Here is a 20,963-nt window from a genome sequence, read left to right as displayed (position 1 = left end):
TTTTTAAACCAAACACTGAATCCAAAAAATACCAACCCCTTCCCCCCAAACAAGTACACACTTCACATGTTTCTTTCACTGAGCGGAAGTGGCCAACTGACACATTGTGTGGGGCCGTTTGTAATATGTCATGTTGTGTGACCACTAAACTGGATGAGAGAAATGAAATTAAATGCTGGCTAATATTCTCTAGATGGTTAAATAAACCCAAATCTCTTCCTTTGTGATTTGTTTGGCCTGTCTGGACAGATGATGGGGGAGGGGAGGAACAATTAGCATTCCAGAATGAAAAGTGCTTTATTCATCTCAGTTTCTAAGGAGCTGATTAAAAACGAGAAGATCGTTATCAGCTACGTCAATAATTATGATCAATGATTACTTAGTATTACATAAAATCAATAATTCTGTTTAACCGAAAGAGTTCTATAAAACATATAAAATAAAGAAATGTACAGTTCTAATAGTAATAAAACATCCCAGTGCTTTAGTATATTGCTAATGACTTTCGCAAATTTAAGTCATTATAAAAGTTCCGATTAAGAAATATAGTCATTTCGGGAGGAGTTTCCCTATTTTTGATCGCACATTTTCCCTCCAAAATAACTGAATTACATATTTAGAAATACATATGTCGAGACTTCTCTGGGCAGGCCTGTATTACAGGTTTCCCAGACAAAACTCTCCTATTGAACAAACTGTGTCAACGAACAATTGCAATGCTCAAAGAACACTTGAACAACAGAGGATGAAAGCCTCGCGAGTTTATATACCCAGGATGGCAGTGTCTTATGTGTAAATTCTCTTCAGACCAAATGACTGTGTGCTTCTGCACTCCCCACATGCTTAAGAGTAATTTTTAAAATACATATGACAAACATATTTTTGCTGCGTAAATTATACTGCGTAAATATATTGAAAACCAGAACTCTGAGAACAATATATGAAAGACGAAGTGAATAATTTACTCCTGTGTTTCCGAATATATTTTTAAATTCATACAGGGAGAGCTGCTGGAAAGTGATAACTCTATTATTTCAGCCATGCCCATTAATACATTGGTTCAGCTTTGGAAAGTTTCAAGCTGGGAGCTACTCTCTGCCAGACACTTTGTGAGGAAGTGGTCGGGACATAATTCCTTTCACTATCAATAACTCCCTTCATAGTTGGGTATCTTTCCTCAGGAAAGAGCTGATGTTTCTGAATTTGGTTTTTATAGGAAATTATAATGAACGTCTCCCTCTCCCCCTGATGTTTTCCCAAATGGCATTATTTAGTGGCCTTAGTCAGCAGAATAGAAATAACAATTTTTTAGATTTAGTGTTACAGACAAGTGCAGTCTGGGATCAGTGCCCCAAAGTGAAACAGAGCCTGGAGAGCTATCATTTTTTGATTTCCGAAAGAGCCATCGTGCATATTTTCAGCTATACAATATTTTGCTGAGATCTTGATTTTTTTAGAGGAATAGATGATGTGTCTGCAGTCAGTATTTTAAACTCTCTTGTAACAGAAAATTACTTCAAGGTTTTGCAGATGTCTAGTGACTCAATGTGCCCATCAGCGATCATGTGTCTCCAAGACATAAATATAAGGCACATGGCTGCAAACTGTACTTTATGTGATTTTTTTTAATCCGCGCATGACAGGCAACCAAGACCCCTTTAGGGCCAAATCCACATCTCATCGAAGTCCATGGGAATTTGCTATTCACATCAATGGGAGCAGAATTTGGCCCAGATGAATATGTCCTGGCTAGTAACCAGCTTCCTTTTATTGTGCCAAAATTTCTAAAAGGTGAATCAAATCTAGAATAACCTATGTTGAGATATATAATTACATTGTAAACAGAAGAGGAAAAGTGCACTACCACCACTCTCCGATGTGTGTAAACATTCACTTTTATCCTGAATTATCATCTTCGTGATAACACTGAGCCAGTTTTGTTTCTTTAAACTGGGGTAGGCTGGGTGAGGGTCGGAGCCGGGCTGGGGGGTGGGGGCCGTGAGGGGAAGAAGAGACGTCCGAAGTCTGCAACCTAGCTGCTAAACCACGGGATTTCTACTACATTTGATCTGAATTATTGTCCCGCTATGAAACTTGCTTCCAGCCCCGAATAGGCCAGGAAAAAGGGTGGAGTTTTAAAAGCTTCGGTGGTTAATGGTTTAAAAACGCCCTGGCACGTAGCGTAGACAACTTTTAATACATTTTAAAAGGTGTCCGCGGCTGTGGGCATCCCTACGCTCCCCTAGACTTCGGGGCTTGAGGCAATCAGATTTCCCATCCACCTAGTTACTGTATGTTTAGAAGATGCACAGTTTGGTCTGGGCGCACAGAACTCCTTGCGGGAGGATCCGGAACAGGCCCACCGAAGTGAGCGTGAAAGGAGAGTTACATTAAACCTCTTTTGTTCTCCCAAAGTGCTAGTCTTGTGGGGTATAATTTCATGCTTCGGTATAGTATTTTTTTCCGTGTGGATTTGCTCTGACCTTCAAATTCTGAATTAAAATCCAGGCGACAAAAACATAGCGTATATCCCTACACTCAAACTCCGTAGCGTCATCCTCTGCCGCGTTTTGATATTGTGCCAAGCCATTTATTGTTGCAGAACAAAAAAATACTACTACTAATTTTGGTGCTTGACTGTCAATATGTTTTTCCACAAATGAACAAATAGAAGTGTGTGGGTGGGGGGACGACTATTGTTGAGTTGAAAAAATCCCATCCACCAGGTTATGGCGCTGAGGTTAAATTGTGACTCCACGCATTTTCTAGAACTAGCTTTAACACTGCTCATTTATTAATGATTAAACCAAAAGGAATGAGCTGCTTAATAAGTGACTCAAAAATGTAGCGTGTACTATTCCCACTACCTAAAACCAAAACAAAAGCCTGGGAGATATTGTGAATTTTTCTTTTATTTCTGTGCTTGGCATCATGTCTTAATAGTACAATCTGGGATCTATTACTTACTCCTATGAATAGACATTTTAATACTTGTTTAAAGGGCATACAAATATCTTCTTGTCCTCCGTGTATTTAAAATAGAGCCGGGAAAATAACACAGGTTGAATTACAACAGTTTCAGATCAGTCTTTTTCTGTACATCTGCGAGGTTTAACGTTCGCTTTAGAGGCTACAAACAATCCTGAGAGTGAGCCATTCATAAAGCCGTGTGTGCCTATTTTAATAACAGCTAATAGTCGTTGATGCTATTAAAGGGTTTATTAAAATAAAAGACGGCATTAGGGCTTCCTTTGAGGCTTGCTCTAAATGTAAATCGGTGGCATTTAGAGATCACCGGAATGTTGGAGGCTTACATAACTAGGAAGCAGTCACAGGTATATGGGCTGCTTGCAAGAAAGATGTGAGAATCGGGAGCAGATTAGAATAAAACAGGGATTTTAATAATCTCCTCCTTCATTTCTTAGCCGCTGGGCTTTTCACATCAGCGGAAAGACGCATTTCAAGTTTCCTCCTAGAATAAATCTGGATGGCACGATCGTCCGTAAATGATAATTATGAACTGTGGTTTGTCTATTTCGCCCTTGTTGTGAGTGAGACTTTCAGATATCTCGCCACACTAAATGCGTCTAACTACTGTCATTACAGGAGGGTTTTTCTCTTGCTCTTGTTTGTGATTTGGAGTGGGTTTGAGTCGGTGATCTAATTTTGTTGGCTCCAATAGAACAGTCGGTTTGGGTTGGGTTTTTTAACATTTTTTTCTCGAGAAATCTTAACCCCGACCGCACTAATATTTCCAATACGTGACTTAAGCAATACAAATAGAAAACAAGTGGATCTCTTAATACATCCTAATATATAGAAAATAATTAGTTATATATATAAATGTAGAGTTCCGATCCACAACCCGAACAGGAGTCTGCAAGTCCTAGACAAAGATCTGTCCTTTCCTCTTAATCGGCCAGGTTCTAGCCACCTCCAAAACACAACAAATTTAAGACAGCTATTGAAGGACGCTGTCGAGCTAATTTTGTCAAGTGCTGTAATAATTTATGTGCAAGAAAGTCAAGATAGTTCCCCCCTACCCCATTAGTGTAACCTCCCAGTAGAGTTAAGGTGAGTGTGCAGACAGTATTTCAACAGGAGGCGACACAACTGCTGAAATTTCAGAGCCCCACGGGTTGCTGTGACTAGCGGCGCTAGTTTTCAGAGGTGAGAAATACATCTCCAAGCCGTGTGCACCGATTTACAAGCCGATTCGATCAGGGCACCTGCAGCTATCTCACGTGTTCCAGAGTGAGACCAGTGTTGGTGCGGGACTAGGCCCGATCTCGCCCCCAAAGAAATCAAAGGGACTTTATCATTGACTTCGGGGATGGGTCCCAAGCGCCACAATAGCTCCAGTGAGAATTTTTCCCTTGAGAACTGCGGGATCGGGCTAGGCCCTCTGTTGGAGTATATGTGTGAGTGTTGTGACTATAAGAAACCTCACTGCTGAATTATTAGGCTCACCATCAGCGCCTCCAATAGAAGGGGAAAGGAACCCGGGCGGGGGGGCACCTCCTTTTTTGTCTCTTGCAGACGGCTGATGTTGCCTGGTCTGCCGGTTTCCTGACTCCTATATAATTGCAACTTGCCCCTTCTTCATAAGCTGTTTGCAAGACCAGGGGAGGTTGCCCCACAGTCGGTGAAATTCCCCCCGGAGAGGGAGCAATGAAATCCCAGTGTTTGTAGTTGACCCAGGTTCCTTTGAATTATGGCTATTGAATAACGCGCAGGATCGTGCACTAAAGGGGAGTGGGAGCACAATGCGGTAGAGACACAAAGGAAATACTCCAAATTAGGGGGCAGCTGATACTTACATAGGACATTACTGATAAGTAATTCTTGTAGCCGATTTCGAAACAGAAAAGCTACTGGGTTTTTACCTTTTCTTTACCTAAAATGCTTCCAGATTTTGTTACAATTTAACCCATTTTTTTCCTCTGAAAACTGAGAAATGCCCCGAGGTGAATTATGAAGATGTCTTGAGAAAGTTTGAGATGTCAGATTAAGGGAGAGAATTGAGTCCATATTTCGTAATAGAAGGGAGGGAGCATTTTAACATGAGAATCAGACGCCGTGGAGTTTCTCCACTTTCAAGTGCCCTGCCATATAATTTTTTGCCTCTCCGTCGAAAACAGTCACCGTGGAACTGACAGTTGTCCAGACGCTCCGGCTAAGGAAAAGCTTCAGTGCGTGGGAGAGAAATGGAACCACCAGTTGTTACTTATATTTGTCTTGGGCTAGTAGCGCAAAGGCCCAATCAAAACTGAAGCTCCAGTGTGCTAGGTACTGGAGGGACACTCAATCGCACTGCATTCCCAGCACACCTCGATTACAATGAGAAAAGAACACAGGAGAATCACGAGAAAGCGAAGAGAGCCCTTTAGTTAACATTTATAAAGAGATGATGCCACTTGTCCCCAACATGGCTGGGTGGCTGTATAAAGGAGCTTTGGAGAAGCAAGTCAGAACTCAAACATCCAGAACAAGGGCAACACAGCGCAGTTTAAAAAAAAAAAAGCTGGATATTTTCACTATGACAGTCTGCTTCACCATTTGCTTCCCCTACTGGATAACAGACTACTTTCGGGTTCAGTTTGTGGCACAGAAATGTCCGACTCTGGAATTCAGTTTGGATTGGAATTTCTTGGCTTTGTGAACCTGTCTCGCTCTAGATAAATGTTGACCTTAATTGATAGAGGTAATCCCATACATTTAAAATTGAATGGGGAACAATTTGGCACCCCTTGATTGTTGCTTAAATGGAAGGTCCTTTTTGAGACTGGGTAAAGGACAGGGAACAAGGAAAGGTTAATTAAAAATTCTCAGAATGGAGGAGAGGGGTAACTAGTTGTTCCCCCCAAGGGTCAGTCTAGGACCAATCCTATTCAATTTATTCATAAATGATCTGGAGAATTAAATATTTGCCAGAAAACAAAATCCTTCAGCTGCTCAGCTTTCTCACAGATCAATATACAATATACATCTTAAACGCTTCCTTCAAAATGACTCATTTGAAACCATTCTAGTCCATCCGGCTCTGTGAGTCTACTCTGAAACCTTTAAAACCAGTCTACAAGCTCGTCATTTGGAACCATTCAGGTCTATTAAGTGAGCACACGTTGCATTTTAGCAATTTACAGAATGCTTACTTTGTCCCAGCAGCTTCTTTGGCTAGGTCCAGCCTAGTGAGTGAAATGTACAGTGTTTACTGGTTAGACAGAAATAGCTCCTTTGAGTTTATTGCATCCATATGCACCGCTCACCTACAAACTCAGCTGCATGTCCCTAGGAAGAGCCGTTGATGTGCAGCGGTCCGTTTTTCAGAGTTTAAGGTTGTATTCGCTTTATTCCCACCTTTGAAAATAATATTCTGAGAAAATATTTTATCGACTGATGAAATGACTTTAAAACAAGGGAAAATATCAACGAATCCACTAAATGTATGCAAATTCGATATAATTTTGAAATGGCTAAACCGATTTTAAATTTCGAAAAGAAAAAAACCTGCTGGAGAGAGATTTTATGTTAATAGCGAGTCTGCGCTAGAAGGCTCCGATAAAAATAGTGGAAATACTGACATGATATTGCTAAAACTGTAACTGTAATAGCAAATGATGCAATCAAATATACCGCTAGGCACTGGTATATTGGAATGACAGTTGTTTATATACCATTATTGAAAATCCTCTGTATGCCTGGCTTAAAGAACAAACCTGCTTTGCACTTCAGTTAGTCAGGAGACCGCTTAGTCATAAGAGTAGTTTTAAAAAAATGTATCTGTAACGTTATGAGTGAGTTCGTTTGATTGGCTCAAGGTGACTTTATCATTTACACTATTAAAAAGGGCAGTCTGTGTAGCAACAAGATAACTACTAACTCTTTAATTTAGCATCATCTTGCCAAGGAAAAATTCACGTTTCTGTGCTCCTTTATACAGCTGATACTTTCCACTCTGCATTTCAGCAGAGAAAGATGGGAATAGTTTATGCAGCAGTGGAATTTGTAAACGTCTGTAAAGTGCCTGGGAGAAATAGAGGATAGCAATAGATAAATGGAAGCTCTATTTATTAAAAAATACAATTTCACAATATAGGCAAACTTATCAAAACATATACAGATACCCCAAAGCAAAAAAAAAATATCTTACTTTGAGCAGGGGGTTGGACTAGATGAGGTCCCTTCCAACCCTGAGATTTTATGATTAAATAGCCTGTAGAGGTAAAATTCTTCTGCCATTCAGTTTACTGAAGCATACACTCAGGCAACTCTGATGGCTAATGTGGGTGTTCAAAGAAGACATACCTTTGGGACTGACTCTGAATACACTGAATTATTGATATGGCTCCTTAGCACCCGAGTAGCAGAAGAATGACGAGTTGTAGGAAGGTCAGTGGTAGTGGTGAAAGTGGAATAAGCACAGTCATGCCTTGAACCATTGTTTATTAATATTGGTATTAACTTGTATTAGTAGGGTCTCTAGGAGCCCTAGTCAGCGGCCAAGACCCATGGTGCTAGGCGCTGCACAAACCCAGAATAAAAACACAATCCCTGTCCCAAAGAGCTCACGATCTAAGTATAAAGTGGATACAGACAGCTGGGGTAGCACAAGGAAAAAATGAGATAATATTGGTCAGTAAGACCAGCACAAGAACTGCCTAACAACTGTTTAGATTTATCCTGACCGTCTCACCCTCTCCCTTCCCTCCATTGTCTGTCCTGAGCCTCCCCTTGACTTGGGGTTTGGAGCAGGCCTTTGCCTGCTTCACCTGCAGCCAGTCAAGCAAAGCCAATGGAAACCCAGGGCGTTTCATGCCCAGCCTTTAGCAACAAATAGTGACAAATAATTGCCCGGAGCAGGGGCGAGAAGAGGAGGCCGCGCTGAGAGCAGGGCCCCGACAGCACTATCTGATTTGCGGGCTGTGTGTGTCCCCGTCAGTGTAACAGAGATAGCCCGGCCCCAGCCCGTAGCAGTCCTGACACACGCGCGTCCCTTGCACGCGGCTGTGTGTGGAGCGGGGCAGCGGCTACGTGGTGAAGTCACCGTAGCTTGTGCGAGCAGCATGGCCAGGCGAGGCCGCGGGAGCACTGGGGCTGAGTGCAGCGTCTGCCGGGGCCATGGGGGTCGCTGGGCCGCGGGGAGTGCGTGACGCCGGACAGCCCCTCTCCGGCCCCGGCTCGGGGCGCGTGTTTGCAGCTGCTCTCTGGCGCCGCCAGCTGGGAGGGAGCTAAGTGCCCAAGCTGCCGCTGGCCGCCGGGCCTCGCTAGGCGGCCGCGTTATTGTTCGCGCCGCGGAATAAGGTTCCTGCGTCGTGCTGGGTGCATCGTGCGTAAAATGGCCGGGGAAAGACCCGCAGCCCAGGGCTGCGCTCCCGCCAGTCCGCCTGGGCCAGGGGCTGGTGGGCAAAGGCGCGCGGGGCTTGGTACGGTCCGTGCTGGGCGCCAGGGCTGAGCCTCGGCTCCCGGGACGGACCCTCGCCGGGGGGCTCTGGGCGGCCAGGCCCCTCTGGGCAGCGCGGGCTCCGCCTTCAGCCGCAGCTAGGCCCGTCGCTTTGCAGAGCCGCGTGTGGCCCCGAAGCCGGGGGCTTGGCCGGGCCCCCAGGGGCAGCGAGGCCGGGCAGAGGCTGCTGCTGGCCCCGCCGCGCCGCGCCGCGGGATTTCTCGGCCCGGCCCTTTGTTCAGCCTCATCAAGCCCCGTAGGTAGCTGCGGGTTCAGAGGCGCTCAGCAGCTTCGGCCCCGAAGCAGCCATTTCCCACCGTCTTTAACTCCACCGGCCGCCCTGCAGCCGGGGCTGGGCGGGGCGGGTGGCGCTGCCTGGGCGGGAAAGCGGCATTGGAGCTGCGCGGCTCCAAGCGAAGCGCGGCCTCAGTCACACTGACCGCCCGGGCTGCGGCCTGGGGCAGCGGCGTGTGCGCCAGTGACACCCCGTCCTCCCGCGGCCGCGCCCGGCCTCCCGCCCTGCTTCTGCGAGCGGCGGCGGCGGCGGCGGGGTCTGCCCTGAGGGGCTCCATCGGTCCCAGCCCCCTAGAGAAAGGGCGCGGACCGGGGCTTGTGCGTGTAACAAGGCGCCAGGCGCGTGTCTGCCTGGGCACAGTATCTGGCTGTCACCTAAGCAGTTGCATTTGCCATCCGTTGCAGAGCAGAGTAACGCGGGGCTCAGGCTTGCAGCCCCTCATTGCTTTTGGCCGAGCGAAGGCTGCCGGGTCGGGCCCCAGCTCCTGGGGTCCGTGTCACTGTCCAGCCCGGGCTCATGTGGGGAGAGGGGCCGCGCGGCAGCTCCGGGCTTGCACAGCGCTGGGACCGACCGCAGGGACTTGCCATCCCCGGGCGCAGCTGGGCCCTGGCTAGGACGGGCCGGGGTCGGGCATTTGGAGGCGGAGGAAGGTGGGGCCCCCGCAGGCTCCGCTCGCCCCGAGCCTAAACCCCAATGTCATGGTGCCGATTCGGGAGCCGTGCGCTGGTGTTGGTGTCCCGCGGCCCGGCCCGGTCAGCCCAGCACCCTGGACAGCCAGGGGACACGCGCGGCCGCGGAGGCTCCTTCCCATCCGCGAGTTTTTAACTGATTTGTCGGTTCCTTTCCAGGTTTGGGCGACGCCTGGGGCCAGCCGAGCAGAATAGGGCCCTTGGATAACGTGGCCAAAGAGCTGGGATCTCATTTGCTTCAGGTAGAAGATGCTTTATTCGACATTTATACTCCGCATTGGGATTTTGTGTGACTCAGTGTGTAATCCTCCCTATCGCCCTCCCAGCCTAGTTGTTACATGAAAGCTTGGTGGGGTCATTCTGTTCACACAACCACGGTTTTCTTTCAGCTGTTCAGAGGGAAACCAGTCATTTTAATTTTCGTTCTTTGATTTTTAGCAGTACCAACAGCCTACATTACTAAGAACGGTTTGCCTGGTAAGCCTAGTCCAACAATTGCAAACAAATCCCCCCACCCAGCGCACACACACTAAGGGATCGCTTTTGGTACTACAAACGGCCCCTGGTGAATTGCAATGTGGATTGTATTTACTATCAACAATCCAGTCAGGGTGTTTTTGTAAATGGGAGATCATAGTTCTCCACAGATTGCTCAGTAGGGAAAACCTTTAAAAGAGCGCATGGCTCCTGCAGCAGGAGGTGAACATCTGGATTAGATCTCCTATTTACCCTAGCACCTGAAAATACAGTTGTTCCAAATCCTGTTGATCTGCTCTGGAATTCTTCTGGTCCCCATGTGGACGTCCCCACATAGCAGAGAATTTAGGGAGCAGTAGTTGGGCAGGTACACCCAAAGGGAACTTTCTGTTTGTAACCCTTAATGCAGCAAGGATTCTTCTCCCTCCCCCCACTTTAAAGACATAATAAATTTTAATTATTTAATGGTCAGTTTTATTGAGGAAGCTTAGTATTTAATCACATCGCTGTTTTTAAGTGTACACTGGGGTAGTGATTATATCTAAAGAGAAATTCAGCCTCAGAGCTGTGAGTATTGAAAACTCTTTCCTAATGTAGTCTACTGGCATTTGTATCTGTTGAGCTGTGAGATTTTAAAGGTGCAGTCAGAGAGTTTGTCACTCTACTTTCCATGCTATTGTATTAATTCTCATTATTGTTTTTCCAGTTTGTATCAGAGTAGCCTAAGAAGTAGGCAACATTGATACAATGCATATGACTAGAGTTGACGCTGACAACTGCTAGTGCAGTGAGCTGTATCTCACTCTTGTCTTTCATTCCCACTGTTTTGAAGATAAGATAGAGTGACGTGAATAATAATATAATGAAAACATGAAGCTTTTATATTATAAACTACAATTATAGGAACATGGACATTAATGGTAAAAGCCTCTTATTCGTTTCAAGGGGTATGGAGTCAGGCCCTTGGAGCAGTTGGAATAGTTTATAAGATGGAACCCGAAAAGCCTTGGTGTGCTAGGTAAAGCAGCTGAGGTGAATAACCAGTAATAGGAAAGGAAGAGCAAAAAGCCTGGATCAGTTAGAAAAGAGGTGGATTCAGATAAGATTTGAAATGACATGAAGAGTGGGGGTTGTTTTTTTTTTTGGTCACCACACTCATTATTTAAAGCCAACTTAAAATTGGTGTATTCCTTCGTTTAAAAAGAGAAAACTCTCTCATGATAGGGTTTGAAACACATTGATTTTAATAAAATAAATATTAGGGCTGTTGATTAATCGCAGTTAACTCACGCAATTAACTCAAAACGTTAATCATGATTAGCAGTGCAATTAAAACTGAGATTAAACAATAGAATACCAATTGAAATGTATTAAATATTTTTTAATGTTTTTCTACACTTTCAAATATATTGATTTCAATTACAACACTGAATACAAAGTGTACAGTGCTCACTTTATATTATTATTGATTACTAATATTTGCACTGTGAAAATGATAAAAGAAATAGTATTTTTCAATTCACCTCATACAAGTACTGTAGTGGAATCTCTTTATCGTGAAAGTGCAACCTACAAATGTAGATTTTTTTTTTGTTTTGTTATATAACTGCACTCAAAAACAACAATGTAAAACTTCAGAGCCTACTGCTTGTTCAGCCAATTGCTAAGAGAAACAAGTGTGTTTACATTTATGGGAGATAATGCTGCCCGCTTCTTATTTACAATGCTACTGAGAGTGAGAACAGGCGTTCACATGGCACTTTTGTAGCCAGCTTTGCAAAGTATTTACATACCAGATATGCTAAACATTTGTATGCCCCTTCATGCTTTGGCCACCATTCCAGAGGACATGCTTTCATGCTGATGATGCTCGTTTAAAAAAAATGTGTTAATTAAATTTGTGAATGAACTCCTTGGGGGAGAATTGTATGTTTCCTGCTCTGTTTTACCCACATTCTGCCATATGCAGATCTTGTCGTCATCATCATGGATGCATGTCCTCTGGAATGGTGGTTGAAGCATGAAGGAACATATGACTCTTTAGCATATCTGGCACATAAATATCGTGCAACGCCGGCTACAACGTTGCCACACAAACACCTGTTCTCACTTGCAGGTGACATTGTAAACAAGAAGCGGGCAGCATTATCTCCTGCAAATGTAAACAAACTTGTTTGTCTGAGCGATTGGCTGAACAAGAAGGACTGAGTGGACTTGTAGGCGCTAAAGTTTTACATTGTTTTATCTTTGAATGCAGTTATTTTTTGTACATAATTCTACATTTGTAAGTTCAACTTTCATGATAAAGAGATTGCACTACAGTACTTGTATTAGGTGAATTGAAAAATATGATTTCTTTTGTTTTATAGTGCAAATATTTGTAATAAAAAAATAAACTGATCACTGTACACTTTGAATTCTGTTGTAGTTGAAATAGATATATTTGAAAATGTAATAAATGCCCAAAAATATTTAAATAAATGGTATTCTATTATTAACAGCATGATTAATTGTGATTAATATTTTTAATAGCTTGACAGCCCTAATAAATATATTTAGAAAAGATTTGGTGATTGCTCTCCTGGAGATGTTATCATCTAGCTAATTAAATATGCACTTTGAATTTTATTTCAAATAAGTTTAGTTGATATGTTGGTTTGGAACCATTGGTCTATCTTGGAAATTTTTATGTAGGTGCATAATAAAAATCTTCATGAAAGCCTTTGCTTGTACTTAATCTCTTAGTTATTTTACATTTTGTTTAGTGTCAAAAGCAGTTAGGTAATATTATGTGTTAATTACCTGTAAATGATGCATAAAATGGATTCTACTTCTAAATTATAAATGCTCAAAAATTGTATTAAATCAGCACAGTTACTGTCAACTCTTTTTTTTTTAAAATAGCACCTGGGCAGAAATTTTGTATGCCAAATTTCAACTCTAAGCAACAATTTTTCTAGCTGAGTTGGAAACCCCTAAAAATAATTCTAATGGAAGAATGAACACAACTTTAACTATAAGATTGGGAACAGCAAGTGAAAGTTGACAATAATGTTTAAAGTAAAATTTTTATTTAAGGATGCAATGATTTCTTTCCCATTTTAATACATCTACAAAGTTTTGTTTATGTTGGAGGGGGATAAAAAAAGAATAAAGCTAAAAAGTAATCTGGTTTCAATTACATGCTGTAAAAATAGTTAGTAGGCCAGAGAATAATTTGGAATATTTTTTATTAGGGCCACATTGTGTGCACTACTTTTACAGGATTTTATTGCATTCCTCCCGGTTCAGTATCCTAAAATATGAATTAGTAAATAGACGAGGCAGTTGTTTTATCTCTGTACTTTAGAAGTTAGTTTTCCCCCTCCCAAGAATACATGTTTATTTTTCAGCGATCTACATGTGTTATAGGTATTTGGCCAGGAAGTTCAAAAGTGATTAGTGATTTTAGATATCTCTGATTTTCCTAAACATTGGCCTTCTGAAAAATCAAGTGCTTATTAAAATATAATGTAAAACACCTCAAAATTGAGGCAACCAAAATCATTACTTTTGAAAATCCTGGCCATCTTTGTACAGTTTTTTAATTTCTAGCCTATCAATCTTTTCTTTGTGGGATAATTAAATCTTTCATACCTTTACTCATATGAGTAATCATTACTTCCTGATAATCCTTACTCACATGAGGTCCAACTTGGATCAGGCCCCAAGTTTGCATTAAATGTTACCATTAGTTAAGATTATCAGGTTGCAATGTTAGTGAATAATGTCTACAATGTTTCACTTTCAGTCTGATGAAGTTTCCTTTGTGGATTGTTTCTTTCTGAAGCTGTCATGGGCTTTTTCATCCCTGGCAAGTTCCAAATAACTATGAAGAAGACAATTCTCTGTCCACAAAAGCATAAATAAAAATATTGCTCAATTCTGCCATTACATCATAAAATGGCCTGTATAGCATTGGATACCTTAAGTACCACATAATTCAGGATTTGTGCTAAATACTAAAGTAATCCAAGTTAATAGGAGAACGTTAACTTAAAGTGCAGCATTAACTTCTGTAACGGGATAATGAAGTAGATTTCACAAATTTGTGTGCGAGTAATAGTCTTCACAGGGACAGTATAAGTTAAATATTTCTTTTTAATATATTTTCTGTTTTGGGAGAGGAAACACTTCAGAAATCTTTACTCTAAATTATCAATTAAACTGAGATTTTTATGCAAAATATTTCTTTATTACAGACATTGGATGGATTTGTTTTTGTGGTAGCATCTGATGGCAAAATAATGTATATCTCTGAAACTGCATCTGTTCATCTCGGTTTATCCCAGGTAGGAGTAACTTTCTGCCCATTTGTTAAATACTGATGTAATATGGTAATATCTTGGTCAATGACTAGGTTTAGTTTTTTGCATGGAGGTCTTAAGCTTCAATTTTATTCTGATCTTAAGTTTTCTTTTATTTAAGTAAAGCCATTTGCTTAGAGCGGCAATGTGATTATCTTACCATGTATCTTTTTTCTTGTTGTTTAAATTTTACTTCCTATTACCTTTTAATAAGGTTGATAAATGTGTTTGCAAACTGGAGGTAGTTTCTGAGCTTGAGCCTGGAACTCAAAGCTACTGCCTGCATAGTAATGCTGTACATCTCAGGGGCGGAAAAAAAAGTGAAGATTTCCAGTGCATACGTTTTGTATTGTATGTGACACTGAGAATTGCTAAAATATAGAGTCTACTACAGGAGTGGGTGGGTGTGGCTCTGTGGCCTACCGTGTGCAGGAGGTCAGACTAGATGATCATGATGGTCCCTTCTGGCCTTATAGTCTATGAGAGAAAAAATCTGATGTGGAACCGTAAATGTGCTTTTTGGGGGGGGGGGGCAGAGGGCAGATTTATGAGTTTTTACATAGAATTCAGGGTCATTTTTTCCTGAATTTTTACAGCTCAATCTTTTCAGTAAAGTGTTTTATATGCTTGTGATAGAACTTGTAAATCTCAGTTTACTACTGTTTTGCAAAAGAAGTAGAAGGTTTTTGTTCGTTTGTTTTTTAGGACACGTCTAAATTTTTACCTTTTCAGAGTAAGTACAACAGCAAATAGAATTAGAAGTCTATTTATTGTAAGGTGCAGGTTTCCATGACTTTGTTTTTGAAAATATATCCTACAAATTTGGGGACATAATACCTGATCCAAAACTCATTGAAGTCCATTGGAAAGGTGCTCATTGATTCATTGGGCTCTGCATTAGCCTGACAAAGAACACAAGTTTTTGTAAAGTGTCTTCCATAGCAGCGGCATCCCAAATGCTTTGCAGAATTGATAAAACAGATAAATGATTATATGTAAAGGTAAGGGAGGCATGATGTGTTTGCAAATGACATCTGAAGAGTCAATGAGAGAAGGAGATATAGGAAAACTGTTCCAAGACTGTAGGAGTTGTTGTAGAGATTAAAATGTGCATTTTAAGTCATAATGATGATTAATGTTGAAAGGAATTGAAGACTATTTGGGTGTATTTTTATAATTGTTTGCAGCAATTAGAAAAACAACTCTAGAAGGTATGAAAAAACAAATATTAATGATCATATTCTGAAAACATTCCTGATAAACAAGAAAGAAACCTCAGACTATTTTTTTGTAATCTCTGTTAGAAAAGTAATTTTCAGATTTTGACGCTACTCAGGGTTCAGTGTAGACACTTAATTTTTCTACCAACTTTTAAAATATATACAAGGAGAATTTTTAATTTAAGCCATTTGTTTATCAAGTTTGCAGTTGCATATATTTGTTGTTTCATAATTTTAAATGCATATTTAAATGTCTTTAAATATTGCCTTTTCCTGAAATACTTTCCAAATAAGAGGCTATATTTTCCACTTTGCATTTAGAGCCCTTACTCAAAGCCTCTTTATCCACCTACCTATTAAAAAGATCCATCATAACCATAGCTATTGAAACTGATCCACTTACACAAAACAATTATTCTACAGCAATGGGTGTTCCACTCACCATTGCTAAAGTGTTTCATCATTCTCTTGTTTCTTCATTCTCTTGACAAACACTTTAGCGATGGTGAGTGGAACACCCATTGCTGTAGAATAATGTATATGTCCCAGTGAAATCAAAAAACTACAGAATCATTCAGAGAATAAAATAAGTTGAATATGCCAGATTCAAAGAAACTTGTGCAGGGGATCACCGTGAGGCCTATGCACCACTTCAGTGTCATTTAAAGCCTTTACATTGGACATATGCTGGCCTTACACACAGGTACGTCTTTATGCACTCTCACTGAAATCCATGGGAGTTTTTCCTGAGCAAGGACTGGGGCATTTGGCCCGTAAAGTTTACTGAAGCAAGATTAACCAGAAAATTCTTGAATATCCTGGAGTAGTAAGAAGTGGGCTGTTGCCTTGAACTCTCAGGCAAGCTGTAGAGCAAAGAGAATGTGAAGATGTGAACTTAGAGCAGGGTTTCCCAAACTTGGTACGCTGCTTGTTCAGGGTAAGTCCTGGCGGGCTGTAAGATGCTTTGTATACCTGAGCGTCCACAGGTACGGCCGCTCATAGCTCCCAGTGGCCGCGGCTCGCCGTTCCTGGCCAATGGGAGCTGCGGGAAGTGGTGGCCCGGCCTGTGCCACTTCCTGCAGCTCCCATTGGCCGGGAACAGCGAACCGCGGCCACTGGGAGCTGAACAAGCCGTGAACCAAGTTTGGGAGCCCCTGACTTAGAGGCAGTGTTTAGGAAGTAGAAAACTGATTGCTTTAAAAAAACACCACTTCAGGCTTAGTAGCCAGCTCCAACAATTTCACAGTATGCAATTCTGTCTGTCTGTCAATTGTGAAATAAAGTCACTGGATTGGATATCAAACGATACATCACATTCTTTTATTCTCTTTAAAAGAAAAACACAAAATCATCTTCTTGTCAGCAGTAATTTGCCGTATTGTGGAATCTCCTCCCACCATCTCTCCATCCTTGATTTTTTTTTTTTCAAGGAACAGCTTACTTTTAAACACTGTAATCCTAGGACGCTCCTATAAGCATTTTATTTTAAAAAAATCCTTTGCTAAATGAGGTCTTGTTCCTGCTTCCCTTGAAGTCTCTGGGAGTTTTGCCATTGACATCAATAAGAGCAGAATTGGTCCATAGCAGAAAATTCTTCAAATTTCTCTCACCAAGTCATAATCCTACACTATATTTTCAACAAGAGCTCTTGTATCTGAGTTTGGGCTCAGCTTGTCTTGGCTGGTGCTCCAAGTGATGATGATGATTTTAGATAATCTTTTAGAATGTTTATAAAAAGGCCTTTTTTTTAATGAACCATTTTCACTATGAAACTAGATTACAAGTTAATTTTCAGTTAGTGCAATTTGTTGAAACAGGTAATTATGATAAACAAAAAAATACATTAAATTTTTTTTTTTTTACAAAATATCCTTGGAGATCTGCTGTAGTAATTTGTACCTTCAATTAATCCTTATAGCTTCAGCAGAAAGAACAGTGAGTCACTTACACCTTCCGATTAAGCTTGTGGCAGTCAACACATTTAAGTATGTTTTCAAATGTATAAGCAACATTAAAGATTTTCTTAACTTGTATTTTTTTCCACTAATTCAGTTTTTTTAGACACAATTTACACATAAGTATCAGAAGCAACAATTTTTAAAAGTCCTATCTTACTCCATGTCATTTTTTTGCAACAGGAATAGTAAATACTGAGGACCAGACACTCATCTGGTTTAAATCAGCATAGCTCTATTAAAGTCAGTGGATCTGTATTGATTTACGCTAGCTGAGGATCTGACCCTATGTGTCCTTACTCCGTGAATAATAAAAGGGGCAAATTCCCCAGTGAGGCTTTTCTTAAAAACTGTGGCACAATGCATCACCCATTACCATTTAAGTTCATATGATCATTTTACTTCATGATCCTTTTATTTGTATGTTAACATTTTGAAGAGGAAAGTTCTATAAATACACATTGCATAGTCATGCACTTATGAGCACTTCTAGAGACAGCGCCATACTATGCTATCAACTCTTTAGCAGAATCCCTTAGTGAATTCTGCGAGGACTTAAGCTGAATAATTGATGGTATGTTGTGGGCTGTACAATTTAAGTGCAACTTGTATATGTGCACATGCACACAGATATACACATTACTGCTTACGTGACTTATAGACTGCAGGGAAAACCCTTTGAAAACAGAAGAAAAGAAAATTATTGTGAAAAATAGATTTTGCAGTTTTGAAAGTCTGGGCTGGCGCCACAACAATTTTCTAATTCCATGAGGGAGCAAAACTTATATTTAATTTTTTATAAATCTTGAAATATTTAACTAGAAACATCTGAACTTGCTAAAGTTTGTTTTATTTTCATCCAGTAAGTATACTAATGGCAAAATATATAATTATTTTCTTCCAGTATCCATTTATTTAGTCCTCTGTTTATTATGAATCATTTCTTGGTAGAAAGAAAATATACAGCTAAGTTACACATAAAAAAGCTCTTAGTAGGAAACAAATGCAACTGGTAATAAGTAGGTATTTACAAATATTAAAATGCTTCATCCAGGATCTGGCTTAATAAGCCTGATGCGTGAGACTGTAGAAGTTTTATGGATTCAATCATATAATTTATTTTTTTAAGTTGTTAGTATTTTATTGTCTGTTTAAAAAGCACACATAAAGTATGCATAACAGGAGACAGTTGTCAGCTCAAAAATTATGTACAAACATTTTCGTTATTTGACTATTATGTAGCCCTAGATTTTTGAAGATGGTTTTAGGTTTCTCAGATTTATTTAACAATCAACAGATCAAATTTTGCTGTCACTTAGATATGTGGCATTGCATTGATTTCATAGGGGTTGCACATGCATAAGAGAATAGAATATATCCCTATCTGTATATTCAGGAAAGCGAGCTATGGTACCTTTGAGAAATAAGCCACATGATCTGAATCTCAATGTCAGTAAAATTGTGACCAAGGGCCCAATTCTGAGAATCCTTCTGTGACTAGTCCTTGCTTGGGTGAGTATCTCATTTAAGTCAATAGGATTAATTGCAAAAGCAAGGGCTACTCACGTGAATTAGTTTTTGCAGGATTGGTCCCCATGTGAGGATTATGATCAATTAAATATGCAAGTCTTTTGGATTAACCTAATTAGTGTTTGTAATTAGCTTTGCAGGGCAGGTGGAGGAAAGAATGCCTTTGTACAGGGGACGGAATAAGAGAGATCTGAGGGTATCCTTCCTATGAACATTTTTTTATAACTACATTCCATTTGATACAGTCTAGTTCATTTCAAAGGCAAAAAGACTGCTCTTCAGAAATATCCTTATGAGCTAAGGATAAAAGCTATTTTAAGAGGGGATGGTTCCAGACAGAGCATTAAACTCAGAGGGACAGGAAAGTCCACAGACCCCACCTCCCCACAGTTCGGTTTGAACATTCACCCAAACTCAGTCTTTCTCCAATAAGATTTTTTGCTTGTTCTGTTTCTTGAGAGCTTAGAGCAATGCAAATCACAATGCTTTAAAAACATTGTTTTAGAGCTTTTGTGAAAATCTGATCCATAGTATGTCTATATCTGCTACTTTTGCCTGTTTTATTTCTTTTACGAAGAGTGGGGGGAAAAATTACAAATTGCAAAAAGATTAATCCTTGTGTACTTCCAATCCTTCCCCAGCCACTAAAGCCAAAATATTCTGAGCTGGTGTTGATAACCCTACCTGTTATAATCCAGAAAAGGAATGATCCCAAATATTTTCTCATAGGGGCAATGATTTCTGTGAACTAACATTGTTAATTTGGTATCTCTTGTTTTCTTTCTGCAACTGAAAACTGTCTGTTTAAAGAAATGTGCAAATATCTGGTTGGAATATTGAATGTGTACCAGAGTTTTTGTTTTTTGGGAAGTGGTGGGTAGGGGAGGGAGAGATGGAAGGGAACAGTGGGGAATAGATGGCTAGAAAGAATTAGTTTGTATAGTGCTGGGAAGAGACATTCCATGAATAATGCAGAAAACGGAACTATGAGAGACATTTTCGGGAAAAGATTGCTTTGTGGGCTAGACAACTTCATTTATTCTAAAGAAAAGGCAACTCACACATCTTAGCAAATCAGTAGGATTGGCCCAGAAGAATAGGTTAAATTACTTCACCTCTCAGCTGTCTCTGATCTTTGGGGCCCAATGCACATCAGGCCACAATGAACAATTGGATAGCCTGACACTAATTTAAAACACAAGCTCAAAGTATTGGTTCTCTACTTAAATCCATTACGGCATCTATCTGGAGACTTTTTGTTGATACGTTTTTACATGTGCCAAATAAAGTTAGCAAAAAGGACATACAGCACATGCCAGCTGTAATGGTGCTCCCAGCCTCTATACTATATTTATTATGTACATGATATACAGAAAGGGACAAATACTATGACAGAAACACATCCATGTGTGAACAGAGGTTCAGAGCAAGTGAGAAAGAGGAATATGCTAGATTGAGGAAATTAAGGACAAATAAAACTCTTGCTGAGCTGGTCTTGTTGTTGGTTGTTTGTTTGTTTGTGGTGGTTGTATTCTGCACATTTATTTGAAGGAGGAGATGCTGGATCCAATGTTCATTGATATAAGTAGGAATAGCTCCACTGAATTAAATGGGCACTAGACTTGGTCCTAATAAAAGTTTGGATTGTATTTTTGGAGGGCATTTACTTTTTTTTTTTCTTTCAGTAACAGGAAATGTATCAATTTGCTGGCTTGGCTGTTAAATTTCAAATACAGACAGAACCTAAATGATGGTTTCTGGGAACATGTAAAACTTTTAGTGTATGTTTGTCTGTGAGAAAAGTTTTATGCAGCTTGTGGAGATTTTTTCTCCCCCCTCTTTGTGGGAAGCTAACATTTCTGTAGCTCCTCTATCATCTCTTCACTTGCCAGCTTTCTCCACTAGCAACTCCCCTGTGTGCAGAATAGCACCAGAAATTCCCACAAAAGCTTCCAAAGTGTTAGTTACCACTGAAAAAGGAATGATTCAGTTTAATAGGTATAATTTG

The 20,963-nt window shown here is 40.7% G+C and overlaps 1 protein-coding gene across 4 annotated transcripts in view; it reads left to right on the top strand.

The window, feature by feature from the left end:
- SIM2 (SIM bHLH transcription factor 2) overlaps positions 1-20,963 on the top strand; it is a 71,455-nt gene that overhangs the window by 2,864 nt on the left and 47,628 nt on the right. The window contains exons 1-3 of one of the 4 annotated variants that reach the window (XM_039514965.1): positions 7,860-7,925; positions 9,587-9,669; positions 14,146-14,235. In XM_039514965.1, the coding sequence (XP_039370899.1) occupies positions 14,191-14,235 (45 nt within the window). In that variant the 5' untranslated portion in view covers positions 7,860-7,925; positions 9,587-9,669; positions 14,146-14,190. Of the gene's footprint in view, positions 1-7,859; positions 7,926-8,207; positions 8,330-9,586; positions 9,670-14,145; positions 14,236-20,963 lie in introns of those variants that run through there. The other 3 variants (XM_039514976.1, XM_039514985.1, XM_039514995.1) reach the window with 3 other exon arrangements.

The sequence above is a fragment of the Mauremys reevesii genome, linkage group 1 (assembly GCF_016161935.1).
Source record: "Mauremys reevesii isolate NIE-2019 linkage group 1, ASM1616193v1, whole genome shotgun sequence".
Taxonomy (NCBI): Eukaryota; Metazoa; Chordata; order Testudines; family Geoemydidae; genus Mauremys; species Mauremys reevesii.
This window is presented reverse-complemented; position numbering and strand designations above follow the sequence as displayed.